At 40.0% G+C, this 19,217-nt stretch overlaps 1 protein-coding gene across 34 annotated transcripts in view; it reads right to left on the reverse strand.

Moving 5' to 3' along the window:
• Positions 1-19,217, reverse strand: part of SPIDR (scaffold protein involved in DNA repair) — a 472,172-nt gene that overhangs the window by 430,114 nt on the left and 22,841 nt on the right. For 21 of the 34 annotated variants that reach the window (XR_011421318.1, XR_011421317.1, XR_002810355.2 and 18 more), the window contains exons 2-3: positions 723-878; positions 10-76 (exon numbers count right to left, since the gene is read on the reverse strand). Coding sequence is in view for 27 of the 34 variants with exons in the window: in XM_070221582.1 (XP_070077683.1) it covers positions 10-76; positions 723-878 (223 nt within the window). In the remaining 7 variants the exon portion in view is untranslated. Of the gene's footprint in view, positions 1-9; positions 77-722; positions 879-8,562; positions 8,646-19,217 lie in introns of those variants that run through there. The other 13 variants (XM_070221581.1, XM_070221580.1, XM_070221574.1 and 10 more) reach the window with 4 other exon arrangements.

Genomic DNA, 19,217 nt, shown 5'->3' on the forward strand with positions numbered 1-19,217 from the left:
AAATATTACCTTTTTTGGGCCTAGGGGATAATTCAAGGTACTTTTCTGTAATAGTCTTCTTCTCAGCTGTTGATGACTGCAGGCAGATAACAGTAATAATGTAGTAATTCATGTAACCAAGGCTAAAAACCAACAGTATTTTATAAAATAGTCAAAACCTTAAACTACACCGTCCTGAACATATTTCTCTGTTTTCCTTTATTTATATTTACCCCTAAGCAGTCCCAAAGCACACATACCTCATATACTTATAAATGTATTTTTTGTATTTTTCCAGTATCTAAACAAGAGCCGTCAAACCTTTAGAGTTTATAATAGTATTCCGCTATGTTGTATTTCAAAGTTACCATATATATAAAAATTAACCAGAATATCTCATTGCCAAACAATTCTGCATATACAAGCATTTCATAAATATACTTCTTGTGAAGAGTAGGATGTTCAACAGTTTCATCTTCTTAAAACACTCTCAGTATGCATCTTTCATTTACAAACAAAAAGGTTAAAAGGTCCTGCATGGCATTAAGAGGTTAATACTAACTTGCCACAATTATTAAAGGAATTCAAGAATGCGGGGAAAAAAAGTAATGCACCAATTACAGTGTCCTGAAAGAAAATAAATAAAGGAATTCCAAAGAAATATAATTACAGTGGCCTAAACATTCAGGAATCTAGGATTTACCCTTTGGCATTCAGGGAAAACAATTTTACAGTTACTTTACCAGAGTCCCAGAAGCGTCCTGAAATCCTTCTCCACACCTCAGCCATGCTTCAGAGAGGGAAGCAGCTGCCCCCACTGTCCTGAGACCTGCTCTTCTGAACTTCAATGGACTCTCTCCCGGAAAGGATGAGTATTCTATATTCCAATTTCTTTTTCTCTGCAGGGATGATTTTTAAAGAAAAAAAAAGGTCAACTTCATTAAATAGACATTAAGTTGACAATTAACAAAGTGGAAACTCACGAATGGCAGCGGTAAAGGCAACGTTTTTGAATGTCTCTGAATCCCCAAGTAAAGAAAGAGCAACAAGATAGCAAAACCAAAAGCGCATATACAATACGTAGAACTAATCAACAAACTCCAAAATACAAATTGGTGAGGACAAATAATCAACTCTCCAAAGTCCTGCATGGTCTCATACCTGAAAGGAAAGAGGGTGAGAGAAGAACAGGAGCAAAGGAGGAGCTGAGCACCCAGATATCTGGTGTTCACTAGGAACTAGGAAGTGGAACAGGTGATCTGAGAATGGTACCTGAAACAGAGTGAGGATAAGAGCTCCAGCCAAGAAGATCCAAAGGGGTGGGGGCAGTGTAGGACACTCCAAATCAGTCAGCCAGGATTACCTTCCTGGACAGGGCCCCCCACTGACGAGATACTACTGGGAGTGGAGTTTGCTCAGCAACAGAGGGATGATAGAGACAAAGAAAAGAAAAGGTCCAGATGGAGTGGTGGATGAGAGCAGAGTCAAAAATATATAAATAACAAAGAAACAAGTGGCCATATTTTTGCAAACTACAAGGAAACAATGGAAGTTATAAAAACTATCTTGAATCTGCCCTCCTTCTAAAAATTCAGAATAACTATAACATAAAAATAAGCAGCAAAAAAGGATCAAAGCCAGGGGCCAGCCCAGTGGCGCAGTGGTTAAGTTCCCCAGTTCAGATCTGACAAATAGAAATGGCAATCAATAGGATATATTGGAGTATATGAGGAAGCCATTTGGTGTAAACCTAATTCGGCCTGACTTTGTTTTTTCCAAAAGGGCCGTTGAGCATGCATTGTATATCTGCTTTAAACATTTACTATGGCAAGAACAAATGGCCTTAAGATAAAGGTACAACTTCCCCCAACATTGGCATTTCCTTAAGGATAAGCATCTTTCCTTAGGCTAAGAACTGATTGCTGCACTCACCTTGCTCACCTGTGACCACCCAGCCCGAGACAACAGATCTGCCACCCTGCTGTGTCCACTGAGACAGCAGACCTACCTGCTGTGTCCATCAATCACTGTGCTGACAGAGCAGTCTCGTGACTATTATAAAAAGGAGATTTCAATCATATGTGAAACATCCTCTTTGGGGGTATATAACCACTCTGTACACCCCACTTTGGTGCCCTTTCTTCCTGTGGGAAGAAAGACCCCGGGCCATGGTCCTCACATTTTAGCTCAGAATAAACTCACCCAAATTTTCATTTATAGATTGGTTTCGTAGACAGATCCCAGGTGCAGACCTACACACTGCTTGTCAAGCCATGCTGTGGTAGGTGTCCCACATATAAAGTACAGGAAGATGGGCATGGATGTTAGCTCAGGGCCAGTCTTCCTCAGCAAAAAGAGGAGGATTGGTGGCAGATGTTACCTCAGGGTTAGTCTTCCTCAGCAAAAAGAGGAGGATTGGTGGCAGATGTTAGCTCAGGGCCAGTCTTCCTCAGCAAAAAGAGGAGGATTGGTGGCAGATGTTAGCTCAGGGCTAATCTTCTTCAAAAAACAAACCATAAAGGATCAAAGCTAAATCCCATACAAAGTTATTAGAAAAACCAAAAAGGAGCAGAATAACATCCCAAAACACAAAGAAAGCACATCAAAGACATGCCCATAAAACAGAAAAAACTGTAACCTACTATTTCAAAACAAAACATTCAGATTTATAAAAATTCAGAAATGAAGTGACAAAATTAGGAAGTAGAATAAAATTCTTTTAAAAATCACCCCAGAAAAAAGGAAGGAATCCAAGAACAAGTAGATATTACAGATAATATGTGAAGAGAAATGAAAGGTAATAGAAGGAAATTTTAAAAGTTTACCCAACTCAAATGAAGAAAGAGTAAAAGGATTCAAGAGAAAGAGAGTGATCAAGTCTCTCTTGGGATCCAACATACAAACAGGAATCCCTGAAGAATAAAACCAAAGCAATGGGACAGAACAAATACTAAAAACTAAAATTCCAGAAAAACTTTCCTGAAATTAAAAAAAAAAAGAAGCTACGTATTGAAGCATACCACATACCTGAAAAGATCAAGTCAAAAGCAATCAAAACCAAGATAAATCTTAGTAAATAGACTATTAAAAACTCCTTGAGCATCTAGAAAAAGAATAAATGACTCACAAGTGAATAAAAATTATGTTATTATCAGATGTTGACAGCAAAGCTTTATGCCAGGAGAAGAAAGTAACATATTTAAGATACTCAAGAGAAGAAAATATGAGCCAAGGAGTACAAGAGTGATTAACACTGACTTATTTTCTGGAAGCTTTTTTGTTCTGTTGTTTTATAAATGTCTACAACAGACATGCATTCATTTCATACATTTTTAAATTTGCACTTTACTTTAAGGAAAATTTTAGATTTGCATTAGGAATCAAATTAAGGTCAACTACTATGAGTTGGTCACCCAATCAGAAATAAAACCCTTCATCAATATCACTGTAGTTTTAAAAAATATAAAGATTAAAATATACCATTAAAATTTCCTTAACTAGGAAGAAGGGAAAAATTCATTGAAACAAACTCAGCCATAACATAGATAGTATTTTAACATGTAACAGCTCTAAGCACATTCCTCCTTATGTAGAAATTCCTATTGTGGAAGCAGGACCATGAGAGGAAGAGACATCTATCCTCAAGAGGGTGTTTACCCTCCACCAGTGTGCAGTTTCCCCTGTCAGCTCTGAAGAAGCTCACTTAGTTATCTGGAACAGTAAAGAAAGTGAAAGATATCATTCAGTCTGTTTAGAGCCGATATATATTTTTTAACTTCAGAATACCTCTTTAATGCATTAAATCAGCCCAGGTCAGCTCTTTATAGAAATGGGTAATTCCAGGGATGGGATAGACAAGTACAAATGAGCCTGAAATATCTTGAACCAGAGAGTAAGAAAGTGCTCCAGGAATAATGAGAACATGTCAAAAAGACACATGAGCCTGCAAGAAGGGGCTCTCACTGGCCAAATGTGGGACATTCCCACATCAAATAAATACTGACAGTAAAAGATTATAACCTATTAATATGAGAATACGAATCCACATTGATACAAACAAACAAACAAATGATGGATTTACAAAACCATAAATGAATGCTAAAACTAGTGGTCACATGAAAGTTTAATGATGAAGAGGATGTTCACATGGTCAAGAAACATCTCCCCACAAATTATTAACTAATTAATTCCAAAGGGAAAAATAGTAACTTTATAGTGGAGAAACCCATCAGACACCATCTTAATCAAATGATCAGTGTTGATGTAAACCAACATCAAGTGCCTCTTGATGTGAGACACTGAGAAGAATACAAAACAACTTCTCTGGTATTCCTACCAAAAACATATAAACTAAATCTAAACAGGAGAAAATATCAGATAAGTCCAAAATAACTGGCCTGTACACCTCAACGACGACAGGGTCAAGAAGCACAAAGAAAGTCTGAGGAATTGTTCCAGATTAACAGAAGTCTAAAGAGGCATGAAAAGGACATAAAATGTATGATCTTGGATTGGATCTTCGACCAGGGAAAACAGATCATTACTAGGCAATATAAAAAATTTGAATATGAACTGTTGATTAGATAACAGTATTGTATCAATTTTCCATTTCTTATTTTTGTAATTATATTAGGCTTATGTAAGAGAACGTCCTAATTCTAGGAAATAACTATTTAGAGGTAAAGGTGCACTATGTCTCCCAATAACTCTAAAATAGTACAGAAAAAAATTAGATACACATATGCAGAAAGAAAGAGAGAAAGAAGAAGAGAAGGAGAGGGAGAGAGAAAGGGGAAAAGAGAAAGAGAGAGAGAAAAAGAGAGAGGCAAATAATAATAAATTGGTGAATTGGGATAAAGGATTGTATTAGTTTCCTAGGGTTGCCATAACAAATTACAGTGGCTTAAAACAACAAAACTTTTCTCACAATTCGGAAGGCTAAAAGTCCAAAATGAAGGTGTTAGCTCCTCTGGATGCCCTAGGAAAGAATCTTCATTGCCTCTTTCCCCCAGCAATTCTTGGCACTTCTTCGCTTATAACTGGATCACTCCAATCTCTGCCTCCATCATCATGTTGCACTCTCTCTCCTGTGTGTGTCTCTGTGTGTCCTCGCCTCTTCTTATAAGGATACTAGTCATTGGACTTAGGGTCCACTCTAATGCAGTATGACTTCATCTTAACTAATTACATCTGCAAAGACCCTATCTCCAAATAAGGTCACATTCTGAAGTTCCAGATGGACATGAATTTTAGGACAGACACTATTCAATCCATTTATAGTTCCATTATAAGGAACTTCTTTATACCATTCTTGCAACTTTTACGTAAATTTGAAATTTTGTCAAAATTAAAAGGTTCCAAAACCTGCCCCCCCTGCCCACAAAATAACTAAATAATCCCAGCCAGAAGAAGAGGAGAGAAATACAGTCAGTTCTCATTATTCCTCATTATTCACAGTAGTTAATGTTCTATCAAGTCACCACAAAGAATTAGCAAATGCTGAACCGCTGCTCAGAGAAATACAGGGTTTGTTCCTGTCAATTTATAACATTATTTTATATGTATTTCTGTTTAGACACCTTATTTAATATACATTGTTGATTCCTTAACACTGAACTCATGGCCAACAGCACTGTAACTCACGCCTGAATGAAGCACATGCATTTTCTTATCTAACACACAGCACTTCAGCACTATGCCTGGGGGGCCGGCCAGTTTAAACACTGAAATCACCAACACAAAGCAGAAAAATGTGAAAACATGGCAATAAACAGACCAAGAAAAGGACATTTAGTTACAGTGTGAGAGCTGGAACAAGCAGGCAGAGTAACGCCTTGCTCAAACTCTGCTGGGAACACGTGTGTTGTAAATACAGAAACTGTGAATAATGAGGATAATACTTGGGAACAAATTTTAGAAGGAAGAAATTGAAGTGGTTAAATACAAAACAGTTAAACTCTGCTTCATTGCATTACTCTCCACATCGGCCCCTCACAGACCACTTTTCCTTCTTATTACTGCTCTGCTCAATTTTTCCTTTCTTTAGGTACACCATGCTTATATATTTTATTTATTCATTTTGAAACTTTACACCGTATAAAACTAAATGCTTCCCACTATAACTTTTTAGGCTACCCCTCTTGGAAAGAAGTGAACATTTCTAAATATTGTTTTGGATATCATTTAATAAATTTGGGGGGGAAATCGGATGTCTATCAGAATGCAAAAGGGAAGTTTTCTTGGATATCTGAATAAATCCCAATGACTGAAGACAAATACTTGAAGAATGGCAACACTTTTCCACCCAGGAATTTACCTACATTAAGGAGAAACAATGATTCAGTGGTCCTCAAGTACGAGGAACAGATGTAAAGTTTTAACCAAGTCAACTAGTCAGCAGGCTCTGTGATGCTCATAGCCCATTCTTTGAAGCCTTTGCCCATTTGTTTTTTCAGGGATCTTTCCTTCTCTCAGGCAATAGAACACTTCTCAGACCTGTCACTCATGGCTTTGGTTACATTTGGCTTGTCCTTTGCTTCTCTGGAGTTCATCCATACTCAGATTCTTTTTTATTTTTAAGGATTTTATTTGTTTATTTATTTATTTTTGCTTACGAAGATTTGCCCTGAGTTAACATCTGCTGCCAACCCTCCTCTTTTTCTTTTTTTGTGGCTTGAGGAAGAGACACCCTGAGCTAACATCTGTGCCAATTTCCTCTATTTTGTATGTGGGTCACTGCCACAGCATGGCCACTGACGAGTGGTGTAGGTCCGTGCCTGTGAACCAAACCCAGGCCACTGAAGCAAGCACGCTGAACTTAACCACTAGGCCATGGGGTTGGCCCTCATACTCAGATTCCTTAGGGACTAGAACCCTCTAATTTAATATAAATGACAGAATTCTAATGTTCTCATCTGCAGTCAGCCAGTAAACATGTACTGAGCACCCACTGCATGCAGACACTCTGCCAGATCCAGGGATACAAGGTGAGCAAGAAAGACCCTGCCCTCCAGCAGCTCAGGCAGTGGTGACAGAGACCTACCCACAAATCTGATGACATGAGAGACTGAGCCCAAGTTCAGATACCTACTAGCTGGCCTTTGACCTCACTTTTTGGCCTTTCCCTCCACTCCCCCAGCCAATCTGGTCTACTTCACTCATCGCTGCCAACAGAGCCTGTACATTTCTACCACCACACCTGTGCCCATGGCACTCTTTGCCAGAAATCACCTCTCCATTCCCTTTGGTCTCTCCAACTCTGCCACAGATCCATGCTCATCTCTTCCATGAAACATCCCTCAATGCCTCCACTTACATCCCTCCTTCTGTGAGGTCATTCTGTTTCCTGCCCACTCTACTCCTTCCACTAGACCAAGTGTGGGGGAGTCCTGTACCTAATTTATCTCATCCCCTCAGCGCACAGCACTCCACACACACACACACACACACACACACAGAGTACTCATTAAGTGACTGTTGAATGAATATGTAAATTACTTGAATATCACTACACTTGTCAAACGATTTTAAATTGGTGTACAGATGTCGATAATATCTAAAGTAAACCAAAGAGTAAGTATAAGCTTAAGGGGAAATTCAGCATAGCTCGTTTCCATTTTATCCAATTATTGTAATAAACAATACCTCTACAACAGGTCTCTTTACACTGTTATAAATCATGTATATTTCTCTCTCTACAGTGATTACTCAGCCATAGAGCAGGTGTTTACAGTGGCAGCTTCAGCTGACTGCCTAGCCTTCTCACCCATCTACCTTTCTGTTTCTAGTGACAAAACACACCCTCACCACACCACAGTGTAAGGCACTCAACCTGGCCAAGGCCAGTCACAGGACATCAGCCTGGCCACAGTGACTGATCCAGGGATCCATGAGAGCCAAGTTGAGTCAGTCAGAGGCTCTCTCCAGGACTTTTCTAACTGAAGTTACTGGAGAAGATGCTCTTCTTCCCAACTTGGTCAAGAATGTGCCCCCAAATGAACTAGCAGCCTTGTCTCATACTATATGGAAAAACCTGAGAAGGTGAGAAGAGGCACAAGACATGCTACAGGTTACAGGCCAGGTCCCTGAGCATCCCAGGTGCCCAGCTGCTTTGAGCTGCAGGCATATCCATCAATTCTTTGTGCCTTTATCTAGTTTAAGTTAGGCTTCAATCACCAGTTACTGAAAGAGCTGAAGTACAGCACTTAGCAAATGTTGGTCCAGAACTGAAGTGATTCACTGAGCACTCAGAAGGTGTGCAGTTAAAGACAGTTTCCATCTTCAGTGACCTTAGGTTCTAAGGATACACTTTAGAGTGGAGAAAGAAGTAGACCAAAACTGGACTGACAGGCTCAAAAATAGACTAATGAGGGAAGATTTCCTGGAGAAAGCTGGCTTTGACCCACAGAAAGGGAGAAATGTACTTTGGCAATGGTTACAAATTGGTCCTGGGTTTTCCAGGATAGTTCTAGTTCCAACTATCTTTATTTATTATCCTCTCAAAGCACGGAAACATCCAGGAAATTTCAAAAACATCACAAAAATCCCTCAGATCACATCTTCAGGCTATCCTGTCATACTGACCTGGTCTGAGTCGCAGCTGTGCTACTGGTTGGCCACATTAACACTGCCAAGCTATTTATCGTCTCAAGATCCAGTTTCTACATCTGTAAAATGGGGATAATAAATATACTTACCTCAAGACCACTGTCAAGATGAAACTGGTACTAATAATAATACTATGTAATAACAGTACTATAGACCACAATTACAGACGTAGAAGAGCTGATTAATATTCAAGAGAGTTAAATGAGAACGCACTTTAGACATTTTTTTGAGATACATACATTTTCACATGCTGTGATTCAGAAAAATATTGTTTTAATCTAACGACCTACTTTAATATCTCAAACCTCAAAAGAAAAGAAAAAGAAGCTTACTGATGAGAACTCTATGGCCTCTCAGAGACTTTAAGAAGCAGAAGGGAATTAAATGAAAGACTCAGTGGAAAAGGCCAGTTTATTTCAGAGTCAAAGCCACTATTCCATGAGCTACAGCCCTGTGCCTGGTGCACTCTCTTCTTATCTTTCCCCAGGCTGGTCAGGCAACTATAGGTCTCCAATGCCAATTAAGAAAGCCCCATCTTCCTGATGTGGGGATGGTAGAAGTGAATAAATAAGAAAATAAAGGGCATTAGAATAAATCTAAGGAGAAAAAAGGTATAAGTAAAATGAATTTTCACAAAGCATAATGAAACTTTTGAAAACTGCCTGAAAGGTTCATGACAACTTTGGCTATACCTTGTTTTCTGCCAGATTACCTTTTCAACTCTCTTCAATCTGACCTGATGAACTCCTTAGGATTCGGCTTCTTCACAAACCCTTCAGTACTATTACATCCCTGAGTGATCCTTGTTGAACCACTCCTTTAGAAATTAGTCACATACTACCCTCCAATAGCACTTGCATCGTTACAATACAGAATGCTATTATTTTTTTTTCATGAGGAAGAGTCACCCTGAGCTAACATCTGTTGCTGTTCTTTCTCTTTTTTGCTGAGGAAGATTCTCCCTGAGCTAACATCTGTTGCCAATCTTCCTCTTTTTGTATGTGAGCTGCCACCACAGCATGGACACTGACAGACTAGTGGTGTAGGTCTGTGCCTAGGAACTGAACCCAGGCCACTGAAGCAAAGCACACTGAAATGAATCACTAGGCCACTGAGACTGGCGTTAGAATGTTATTTTATGTGTTTACGTCTTTTATGCCCCCAAAACCAGAACTTCATTTATAACTTATGTTCTACATATGACAAGTTCTAAATGTACTATCTTCCAGAACTTGCTGGTTTAATTTGCTAAATAATTCCAATACATGCTAAGTAAGTTTAGAGGCCACCTAAATCATTGCTCTATTTAAGGAGGTCCATGTCTATACTATGTCAATTATTTTTTCCATTCATGGAAGAGTTTCAGGAAAGAGTCCATAACCATTCCAAACTGTTCAGTCAAAAAGGCCTGGAATCATACAGCAGTTTAAATTCATTTCTTCTTCTGTCATCAGAGAAAATAAAGGGATCAGCTAGTTGCCATATTTTGTATAACCTTCATACAACTTTCAAATTGAAGATTACTATGGCCTAAGTAGTAAGTGCTTAAAGTATGCAATTATGCTTAGACTTACAGTAAAATAATTACCTAGTTTTGGTATCTTTAAGTACTTAAACTGTTCAAACAACCCAACCTAATTTACGATAGCTATTCTAAAAGACTTTGATGCTAGAATCCTAACATCTGGTACTCTGGCTCTCTTGTTTTCATTCTCCTTAACAATCCAGAACTTCTTAATCTAACAAGGTTGGAAATATGGTGATATGTTTTATTTTCAACATTTAAAAAGAAAAGCAGAATTATTTTCCACTAGCCCTGTACACCAGATCAGAATACCAACGGTCCAAAATCTTTATTTTCTGAAATGGAAGATTCCTATGCTAAAAATCAATTGCCTATGCCAGGCTGCCTACAACCACCCCAAGCCCCCAACACCAACTTGACATTACTCTTTTTTAAAATTTTTACTTATTTAGTTAGTTATTTTTCTGTGAGGAAGATTTGCCCTGAGCTAATATCCATTACCAATCTTCCTCTTTTTTTCCTTGAGGAATATTGGCCCTGAGCTAACATCCATGCCAGTCTTCCCCTACTTTTTGTATGTGGGATGCCTCCACAGCATGGCTAATGAGCAGATGAGGTCTGCACCTGGGATCTGAACCTGTCAACCCGGGCTGTCAAAGCAGAGCAAAGCAAGTTTAACCACTCGGCCATGGGGCGGCCCCAATATATTACTCTCAATTCCAAGATTTAAAGGACAGAAATAATGACAACTACTAATATATCACAATCTGGGTCCAGTTTTTATTTTATTAATCACTCCTTACTCAAAAGCAAACAATGAATTCATCCCGGTTCTTTCCCTTTCCTGATTCCTCACTATTAAGAAGTTGAGGCACAGCAACCAATAAACTCAGTGTGTGATAGACTCAGTCTCAGACAAAGGTAAGATATTATCGAGATCCCTTAAGGCTACAGATTCAAGTCTTTGTCCTTCATTCCCTCAAAGACCTCTACCAAAATCTCTACCCTATTCTTCAATACTAACCCTCTTACATTTCAGAAGAAGGAAGTATGAATAAAATACAACAGACTTTAATGTAAAAGCAATCAGTTAAAAAGGTGCTAAGCCAGTCTTTCAATTAAGTCTCTCACCTAACTGCAAACCACTTCAGACATCATTCTGTAATCACACACTACTAAAGCACAACCAGGTCCAATGAAAAAAAACATGATTTAGCTATGGGACACTGAGCATTTGTGCTACAGACTGACCGTCTCCCCCCATAATTCATATGTTGAAGTGTAATCCCCAATGTGATGGTATTGGGGGTGAGGAGTTTGGGAGGTGACTGGGTCATGAGGATGTAGCCCTCATGTATTGGATTAGCGTCCTTATAACAGAGGCCCTAGAGGGCCAGCACCATGGCCAAGTGGTTAAGTTTGTGCACTTCACTTTGGTGGCCCAGGATTTGTCAGTTCAGATCCCAGGTGTGGACCTGCAGACCGCTCATGAGGCCATGCTGTGGTGGCATCCCACATAGAAGAGCTGGAATGACCTACAACTGGAATATACAACTATGTACTGGGGCTTTGGGGAGGGGAAAAAAAAAAGGAAGATTGGGGGCTGGCCCAGTGGCGCAGCAGTTAAGTTTGCATGTTCCACTTAGTGGCCCGGGGTTCACCAGTTTGGATCCCGGGTGTGGACCTAGCACCACTTGTCAAGCCATGCTGTTGGCAGGCATCTCACGTAAAATAGAGGAAGATGGGTACGGATGTTAGCTCAGGGCCAATTTTCCTCAGCAAAAAGAGAGGATGATTGGTGGTACATGTTAGCTCATGGCTAATCTTCCTCCAAAAAAAAATAAAATAAAAGAGGCCCCAGAGAGATCCCTTGCCCCTTCTACTATATGTGAACGCAGAGAAGATGGCTGTCTACGAACCAGGAAGCAGGCCCTCACCAGACACTGAACATGCCAGCACCTTCATCTTGGACTTTCCAGCTTCTAGTACTGTGACAAATACATTTCTGTTGTTTATAAACCACTCAGCCTATGGTATTTTGTTACAGCAGCCCAAACTAAGACAATTTAGTAGGTGCTTTCTGAGCAAATGTGTCATACGTATTACCTCATACAGATCCTAGATGACATATTAGGCTGTAACCATGAGTATAATAGCTTCCAGTGAGTTCTGTGGGTCTTTTTAGTGAACTATTGAACTGGAGGGTAGTTTTGGTGACTCCCTGAGCCTGCAGTTGGTGTCAGACAGACTAATCCTCTAACTTGGCAATTGGCTAAAACTCTAACTCGTGACAAGAGACAGCAAAGCTAGATAAGAATAGGTTGTACATCACGATCAAAAGAGAAACCATAAATGAGACTAACAAGGAATAGGAATGAGAAGAATGATTAATTAGGTAAAATAAAGTTTAGACAGGTTTAGGAACCATCTTCTCTTCTAAATATTAGGAACTAGCCTAGAGCATACATCTAAAACTGAGGAGCTATGTTTGAAACGTAAGAATTCTATCAAAACTGTAAAATAAATCAGAGTTGAATTGGAAAAAGAAACCACACTCCCCGGCTAACAAATAAAGGGGAAGAAAACAAAAATATATTGGAACTTGTAATATGCACATGTGAGGACATCCAAACATACATGCATGCATGCACACACACACAGAACATGTACTCTGAAGCAGGTTCTGGCACTTGGACCACATAGTGGAATGTAACACTACTGATTTCACCAAAGAAAGAAACAAAAAACAATTAAAACATTAAGATGACTTAAGGTCACTCTCTTCAAGAAGTTCCCTAAATCCTTCAGTGATAACGGCAGAAGTTATCAGCCATAAAGCAAACTGAGTCTCTGGTATCCTATCACAAAAGGAAATGCTATTATAATTCCACATTTTTACTATCCCACACTACTAGGGTGAAATTAACACAAGGGCCCAGTATAAACAAGGAAACCTGAAAGTTTGAGACCAAGGCATTATTTACTCTATACTGGAGTAGCTTACTTAACACCTGAGCAACTGGCTGGCTCTTACACTGAACATCTTTTAAAGACCTCTTCAATCACGTATTTTATAATTTTAAGAACAAGTGCCTGGTAAACAGGCATTCAGTAAAGATGTTCAATGAATGAAATATCTGCACCTCTATTTCCTTATATGTAAAATGCAGGCATTTGATGACATGATTTCAGAGGTCCCATCAAGCTCTAAAATTCCCTGACTCAAATGACTCTGATCGGAAAGGGCCTTGACTCATCCAACTTTGCTAACACCAATACAAACAGAAATTTCCTTCACCAGCTAGATCTGAATTTTACAAATTGTCCTTTTATAACTAAAAAGATCAACTCAGGGGGGTAGCCTGGTGGCGCAGCAGTTAAGTTTGCACACTCCGTTTCAGTGGCCTGGGGTTCACCAGTTCAGATCCCAGACGCAGACCTATGTACTGCTTATCAAGCCATGGTGTGGCAGGTGTCCCACATATGAAATAGAGGAAGATGGGCATGGATGTTGGCTCAGAGCTAATCTTCCTCAAAAAAATAAAATGAAAAAAAATTTAAAAAGATGAAATCAGGAATCTAGTCAAAAACCTACAACTACCAGGGGCAGGATAGGTGAAAAAAGTAGTTGCTACTTCACAGTAAGAAAACACTATGGCATTTTAAATCGCCCACCTACCATCCCTCATACCCTAGGTCAGCAGTGGCCATGAGGATGGCAGCCCTCACTCCTGGTACAGATTACTACCGCCAGGGGAACAATATGGACTTTACTATCAAAGAATTGTGGCTGTGTGTTTGGGCCTATCTTGCAGCTCCCTGAAGAACTAAAGCAAGAGCTTACCTTTATTCCACAGAACTTGGAGAATTACCTAGGGCTGGGGCAGCTTCCTGTGCAGTGTTTGCTAAAAGCATTTAAAGAAACAAATATTGGCCAAACCCTAAACTACGAGATAACAGTCAAGACAAGAGACACACAGAGTAAAATGCCTAAAAAGGAACAGGTTGTGAAAGGAGATACGTGGGTTAAAAAAGGTATTAAAAGCTCCCTTTGGAATCAAGAGAGCCACAGGCATGCCCAGCGTGCTTAGAAAAGGCTTGAGAACACCCTAAGCTTTTACTTCTGGCTGACTATCAGGCTCCATGCAAGCAGGAAGCAAAGGTTAAGGCAGAGTTGTAAACAGCCTGGGTAACTGTTGAAGGAGTGCCCCAACACAAAGCCAATCTGCAAACTGGGAGAATATTTTTTTTTCTCAGTTTCTTCTCATTTAAGGAAACTGTCAAAATGCTAGCTGACCACTAAGTTTAAGGACCACAGATTTCAGTAGCAACACAAGACAAAAAAACGCCTATTTCAAAGTAGAGTTTAGAAAAGTCACTAAACAAACAAGCAACAACACACAAGTAGCAACAAAGCCTACGGAAGGGAAGACTCTCATTTCCAGAATAGCCACATTACAATCATGACCAGTTTTCAACAAAATTTTAAGAGACATGCAAAGAAACAAAAAAGTATAACATAATGTAGGAAGTCCAGACACTGAGTGAAAGAGACAAAGACATTAAATCATCTGTCCTAAATATACTGAAAGAGCTACAGGAAACCATGGACAAAAGAACTAAAGGAAACTAGGAAGAGGGAATATCAATGTAATAAATAAATAATAACAACAAAGACAGAAACTATAAAAATGAACCAAATAGGGGGCCAGCCCAGTGGCTCAGCAGTTAAGCTTGCACACTCTGCTTCGGCAGCCCAGGGTTCACCAGTTCGGATCCCAGGTGTGGACCTATGCAGTGCTTATCAAGCCATGCTGTGGTAGGCATCCCATATATAAAGTAGAGGAAAATGGGCACAGATGTTGGCTCAGGGCCAGTCTTCCTCAGCAAAAAAAGAGGAGGACTGGTGGCGGATGTTAGCTCAGGGCTAACCTTCCCTCCAAAAAATAAAAAATGAACCAAACAGAAATTCTGAAGCTGAAAAGCCTAATAAATGAAACAAAAAATTCATTAGAGGGGTTGAACAGCAGATTTGAAGAATGAAGAAAGAATCAGTGAATTTAAAGATAAGTCAGCTGAGATTATCCAGTCTAAGAGAACAGAAAGGAAAAAGAATGAAGAGAAATAAAAAGCATGTTAGAAGCCTGTACAGTCCCATCAAGGATACTAACATACACTTAATGGACATACCGAGAGAGAAGAAAAAGGGGCAGAAAGAATATCAGAGGAAGAAATGGCTAAAAACTTCTCAAACTAGATGGAAGACAGGAATCTACACATCCATGAAACGTAGCAAATTCCAAGCAGGACAAACTCAAAAAAGATTTATATTTAAACACATTACAGTCAAACTATTGAGAGCCTAAGACAAAGAGGGAGTTTTGAAAGTAGCAATAGAGAAGCAACTTTTCACATACAGGAGGTCCTTAAGATTAACAGCAGATTTCTCATCACAAACCATGCAGGCCATAAGGCAGAAGAATGACATATTTGAAGTGTTGAAAGAAAAAAAGTCAACCAAAAATTCCGTATTCAGCAAAACTATCCTTCAAAAATGAAAGAGAAATTAAAACATGCCCTGATAAACTTATGCAGTAGGAGTTCATGACTAGTAAGCTACCATATGAGAAATGCTAAGGGGAGTTTGCCAAGCTGATAAGAAAGGACATTAGACATAAGCAAACAGAACACTACAGCAGTATTGCACTTTCTGGTTTTTACTTCTTTTTTCTCCATATGATTTAAAAGACAAATGTATAAAACAATAATTATAAGTTAACATCAGTGGGCACATAACGTAGAAAGATGTCGTTAGGGGCACAATTTTTGTATGCTATTCCACCTAAAGTGACATTAATTCAAACTACATTGTTATGAAGTTCAGATGTCAATTGTAAGCTCCAGGGCAATGACTAAGAAAAAATAAAATTATATAGGAAAAGAAATAAGAGAATCAAAATAGTACACCAGAAAAAAAACATATTTTCACCAAAGGCAGCAATAATGGATTAACTGAGAAACAAAAAAAGGTATAAGAGATATAAAAAAAAATCAAAATGGTAGAAATCCTTCCTTACCAGTAATTAATTTAAATGTAAATAAATCAAACTCTCAAATTAAGAAGTAGAGATTGGTAGAATTGATTAAAAGAGCATGACCAACTGTGCTGCCTTTAAGAGATTCACTTTAGGTCCAAAAACACAAAAAGTATGAACATGAAAGGATGAAAAAATATAATCCATGCTAAGAGTAACCAAATGAGAGTTACGGTGGCTATACTTATATCAGACAAAATATATTTTAAGATAATATTATTAGAAGAGACAGAGAACATATTATATTGATAAAAGAATAAATTCATTAAGAAGATATAACAGTTATAAAAGTATACACACCTAAGAACATAGCCTCAGAATATATGAAATAAAGACTGACAGGGGTTAGCCAGGTGGCGCAGCGGTTAAGTGCATATGTTCTTCTCGGCGGCCCGGGGTTCACCGATTCAGATCCCAGGTGCAGACATGGCACCACTTGGCAACAGCTGTGCTGTGGTAGGTGTCCCACATATAAAGTGGAGGAAGATGGGCATAGATGTTAGCTCAGGGCCAGTCTTCCTTGGCAAAAAGAGGAGGATCAGCAGTAGTTAGCTCAAGGCTAATCTTCCTCAAAAAAAAAAAAAAAAGAGAGATCCCGTCAGGATGCCGATGTGAGCAGACATTGAACTTGCCTCCTCCCACTAACACAACCAGGTTACAACAATTTTGGGAGAATCATCCTGGTTTAAAAACTGGAAACTGGATAAAAAGAACCCCCACGACAAGGGACAGTCCTGACAAAGACAGAAGAGGCAGTAACTCCGTCCAGAGAGGAAAAAAGCCACCTTTGGGAGCAGTGGAGCTTCACAGCTGGCCAGGTGGGAGCCACCCTAAGGTATGAGCCCCGGAGCAGGGGCAATACGGCTATAACCATCCTTCAGACTCAGCCCAACTGAGATGGGAGTCTTACTGTCTGGCTTTGCTGGCTATTAACTGCAGCGAGGACACCCCCAGAAAAGCTATCGGCCGAAAGCCGAAAAGATCCAGGTCTTAAAGGGCCCACGCACAAACTCACTCACTGCAGCAACCTAAAATCACCAGAGAGAAGGCCGACTGTCCTTTGGTGAAACGAGACTCACCTGGTGGGCTCTGGGGGCATCTTCGTGAGAGGAGGGTCCTCTCTGGAAACTGAGACATTGGTGGGGGCCATTGTTCTGAGCTGGGCCACTGAAAGCATCCATTGGGCTGTTAGCCCAGGGGTCTGCCACACCCACTAGAGCACAGATTTAATCCAGTTCAGCCAGGGCAGGCAACCTGCCCTAGGGACTGGCACCACCTAACAGCAAACGCTCAGGCTACTTTTCAGCCTGCACTGACTCAGTGCCTTGATCCTCTACAGGCAGGCAAGGGTGTCTGCCTCTGTGGGGCAAGGCCTGTGTGAGGACCAGGTGAACTGTGGGGAGCATTGGGGGAGAGCTGGGGGCCTCTGCAGTGTGGTGTTGGGGTATGCTCCAGGGGGTTGAGAAGTCTGCACAGACCAGGACTGGGTTGACAGTGTATGTGGTCCGGTGGGGGGGTGAGGCTTATCAGTGGCAGAAGACTTGTGCTTCACAAATAGCCATAAAAAGGATCAGCCCCACCTTCCAAAGCCTGACACAACTGAATGCCCCCTGCCTAGGGCCAGCCCCACTCAGCTGCACTCCTAAGAGAACTGACAACAGCCTTGTAGGCCTGAGGCCTATCACAACTGTAAGCCCCTGAGCCTAGCAACCAGCTACACTGGGTACCAACCCAATTAAGAGGACAATTGCAATAAGAGTGTGCTGATAGACTTTGTAGCCAACAGTGCTGAGGCCCCTCCCAAACCGGATTTACAAACAGCTGGGCAGGGAAGGAAAGATCACACTCCCTGGATACCTGCAGTGGGAGCAACCCTGCCAAAGCAGAAGAACACAAGTAGCCCACAAAGGGGTCACTCCTGGTTCTTATGGACTGGTGACAATAGGGAAGCACACTGCTGCGCCTCATAAAGCATCTCATACATAAGGCCACTTCTCCAAGATCAGGAGACATAGCCGACTCACCTAGTACAAAGAAAACAGCACAGAGAAAGAGGCATAACGAGGAGACAAAGGAATAATTTCCAAGCAAGGGAACAGTATAAAACCCCAGAAAAAGGACTAAGTGAAACAGAAACTAGCGACCTACTCAACAAAGAATTCAAACAAAATATAATGAGGATGCTCACAGATATGTGGAGAAGAATGTATGAACAGAGTGAACACATCAGCAAAGAACTGGAAGATATTAAAAAAAAAATCAGAAATAAAGAACACAATACTGGAAATGAGAAATTCACTACACAGACTCATAAGCACAATAGAGGAAGCAGAAGAACGGATCAGCAAGCTAGGTGAAAAACGAGGAAATCACCCAAGCAGAATAGAACAGAGAAAAAAGAATTAGAATGAGAACAGTTTAAGGGAACTCTGGGACAATATCAAGCGTGCTAACATTCAGATTATAGGTGTCCCAGAAGGAGAAGAGAGAGACAACGGGGCAGAAAACTTATTTGTAAAAATAATAGATGAACATTTTCCTAACCTGATGAAGGAGACAGACATCCAACTACAGGAAGCACAGAGAGCTCCAAACAAGGGAAGCCCAAAGAGGCCCACACCAAGAGATAGTATTATCAAAATGTCAAAAATTAAATATAAAGAGAGAATCCTAAAAGCCACCAGAGAAAGGCCACAAGTGACATATAAAGGGAAGCCCATCAGGCTATCAGCAGACTTCTCAGTCAAGACCCTACAGGTAAGAAGAGAATAGCATGACATATTTAAAGTGCTAAAAGGAAAAAAACCTATGGCCAAGAATACTCTATACATGAAGGTTGTCATTCAGAATGGAAGGAGAGATAAAGTGCTTCCCAGACAAGCAAAAATTAAAGGAGTTTATCACCAAGAAACCAGTTCTGCAAGAAATGCTGAAGGGACTTATTTAAGTGGGAAAGCAAGGACCACAAATAGAGATAAAGAAAAATTATCAAAAAAAACCCAAAACAGCAA

Source organism: Equus caballus, chromosome 9 (assembly GCF_041296265.1).
Source record: "Equus caballus isolate H_3958 breed thoroughbred chromosome 9, TB-T2T, whole genome shotgun sequence".
NCBI classification, from domain to species: Eukaryota; Metazoa; Chordata; class Mammalia; order Perissodactyla; family Equidae; genus Equus; species Equus caballus.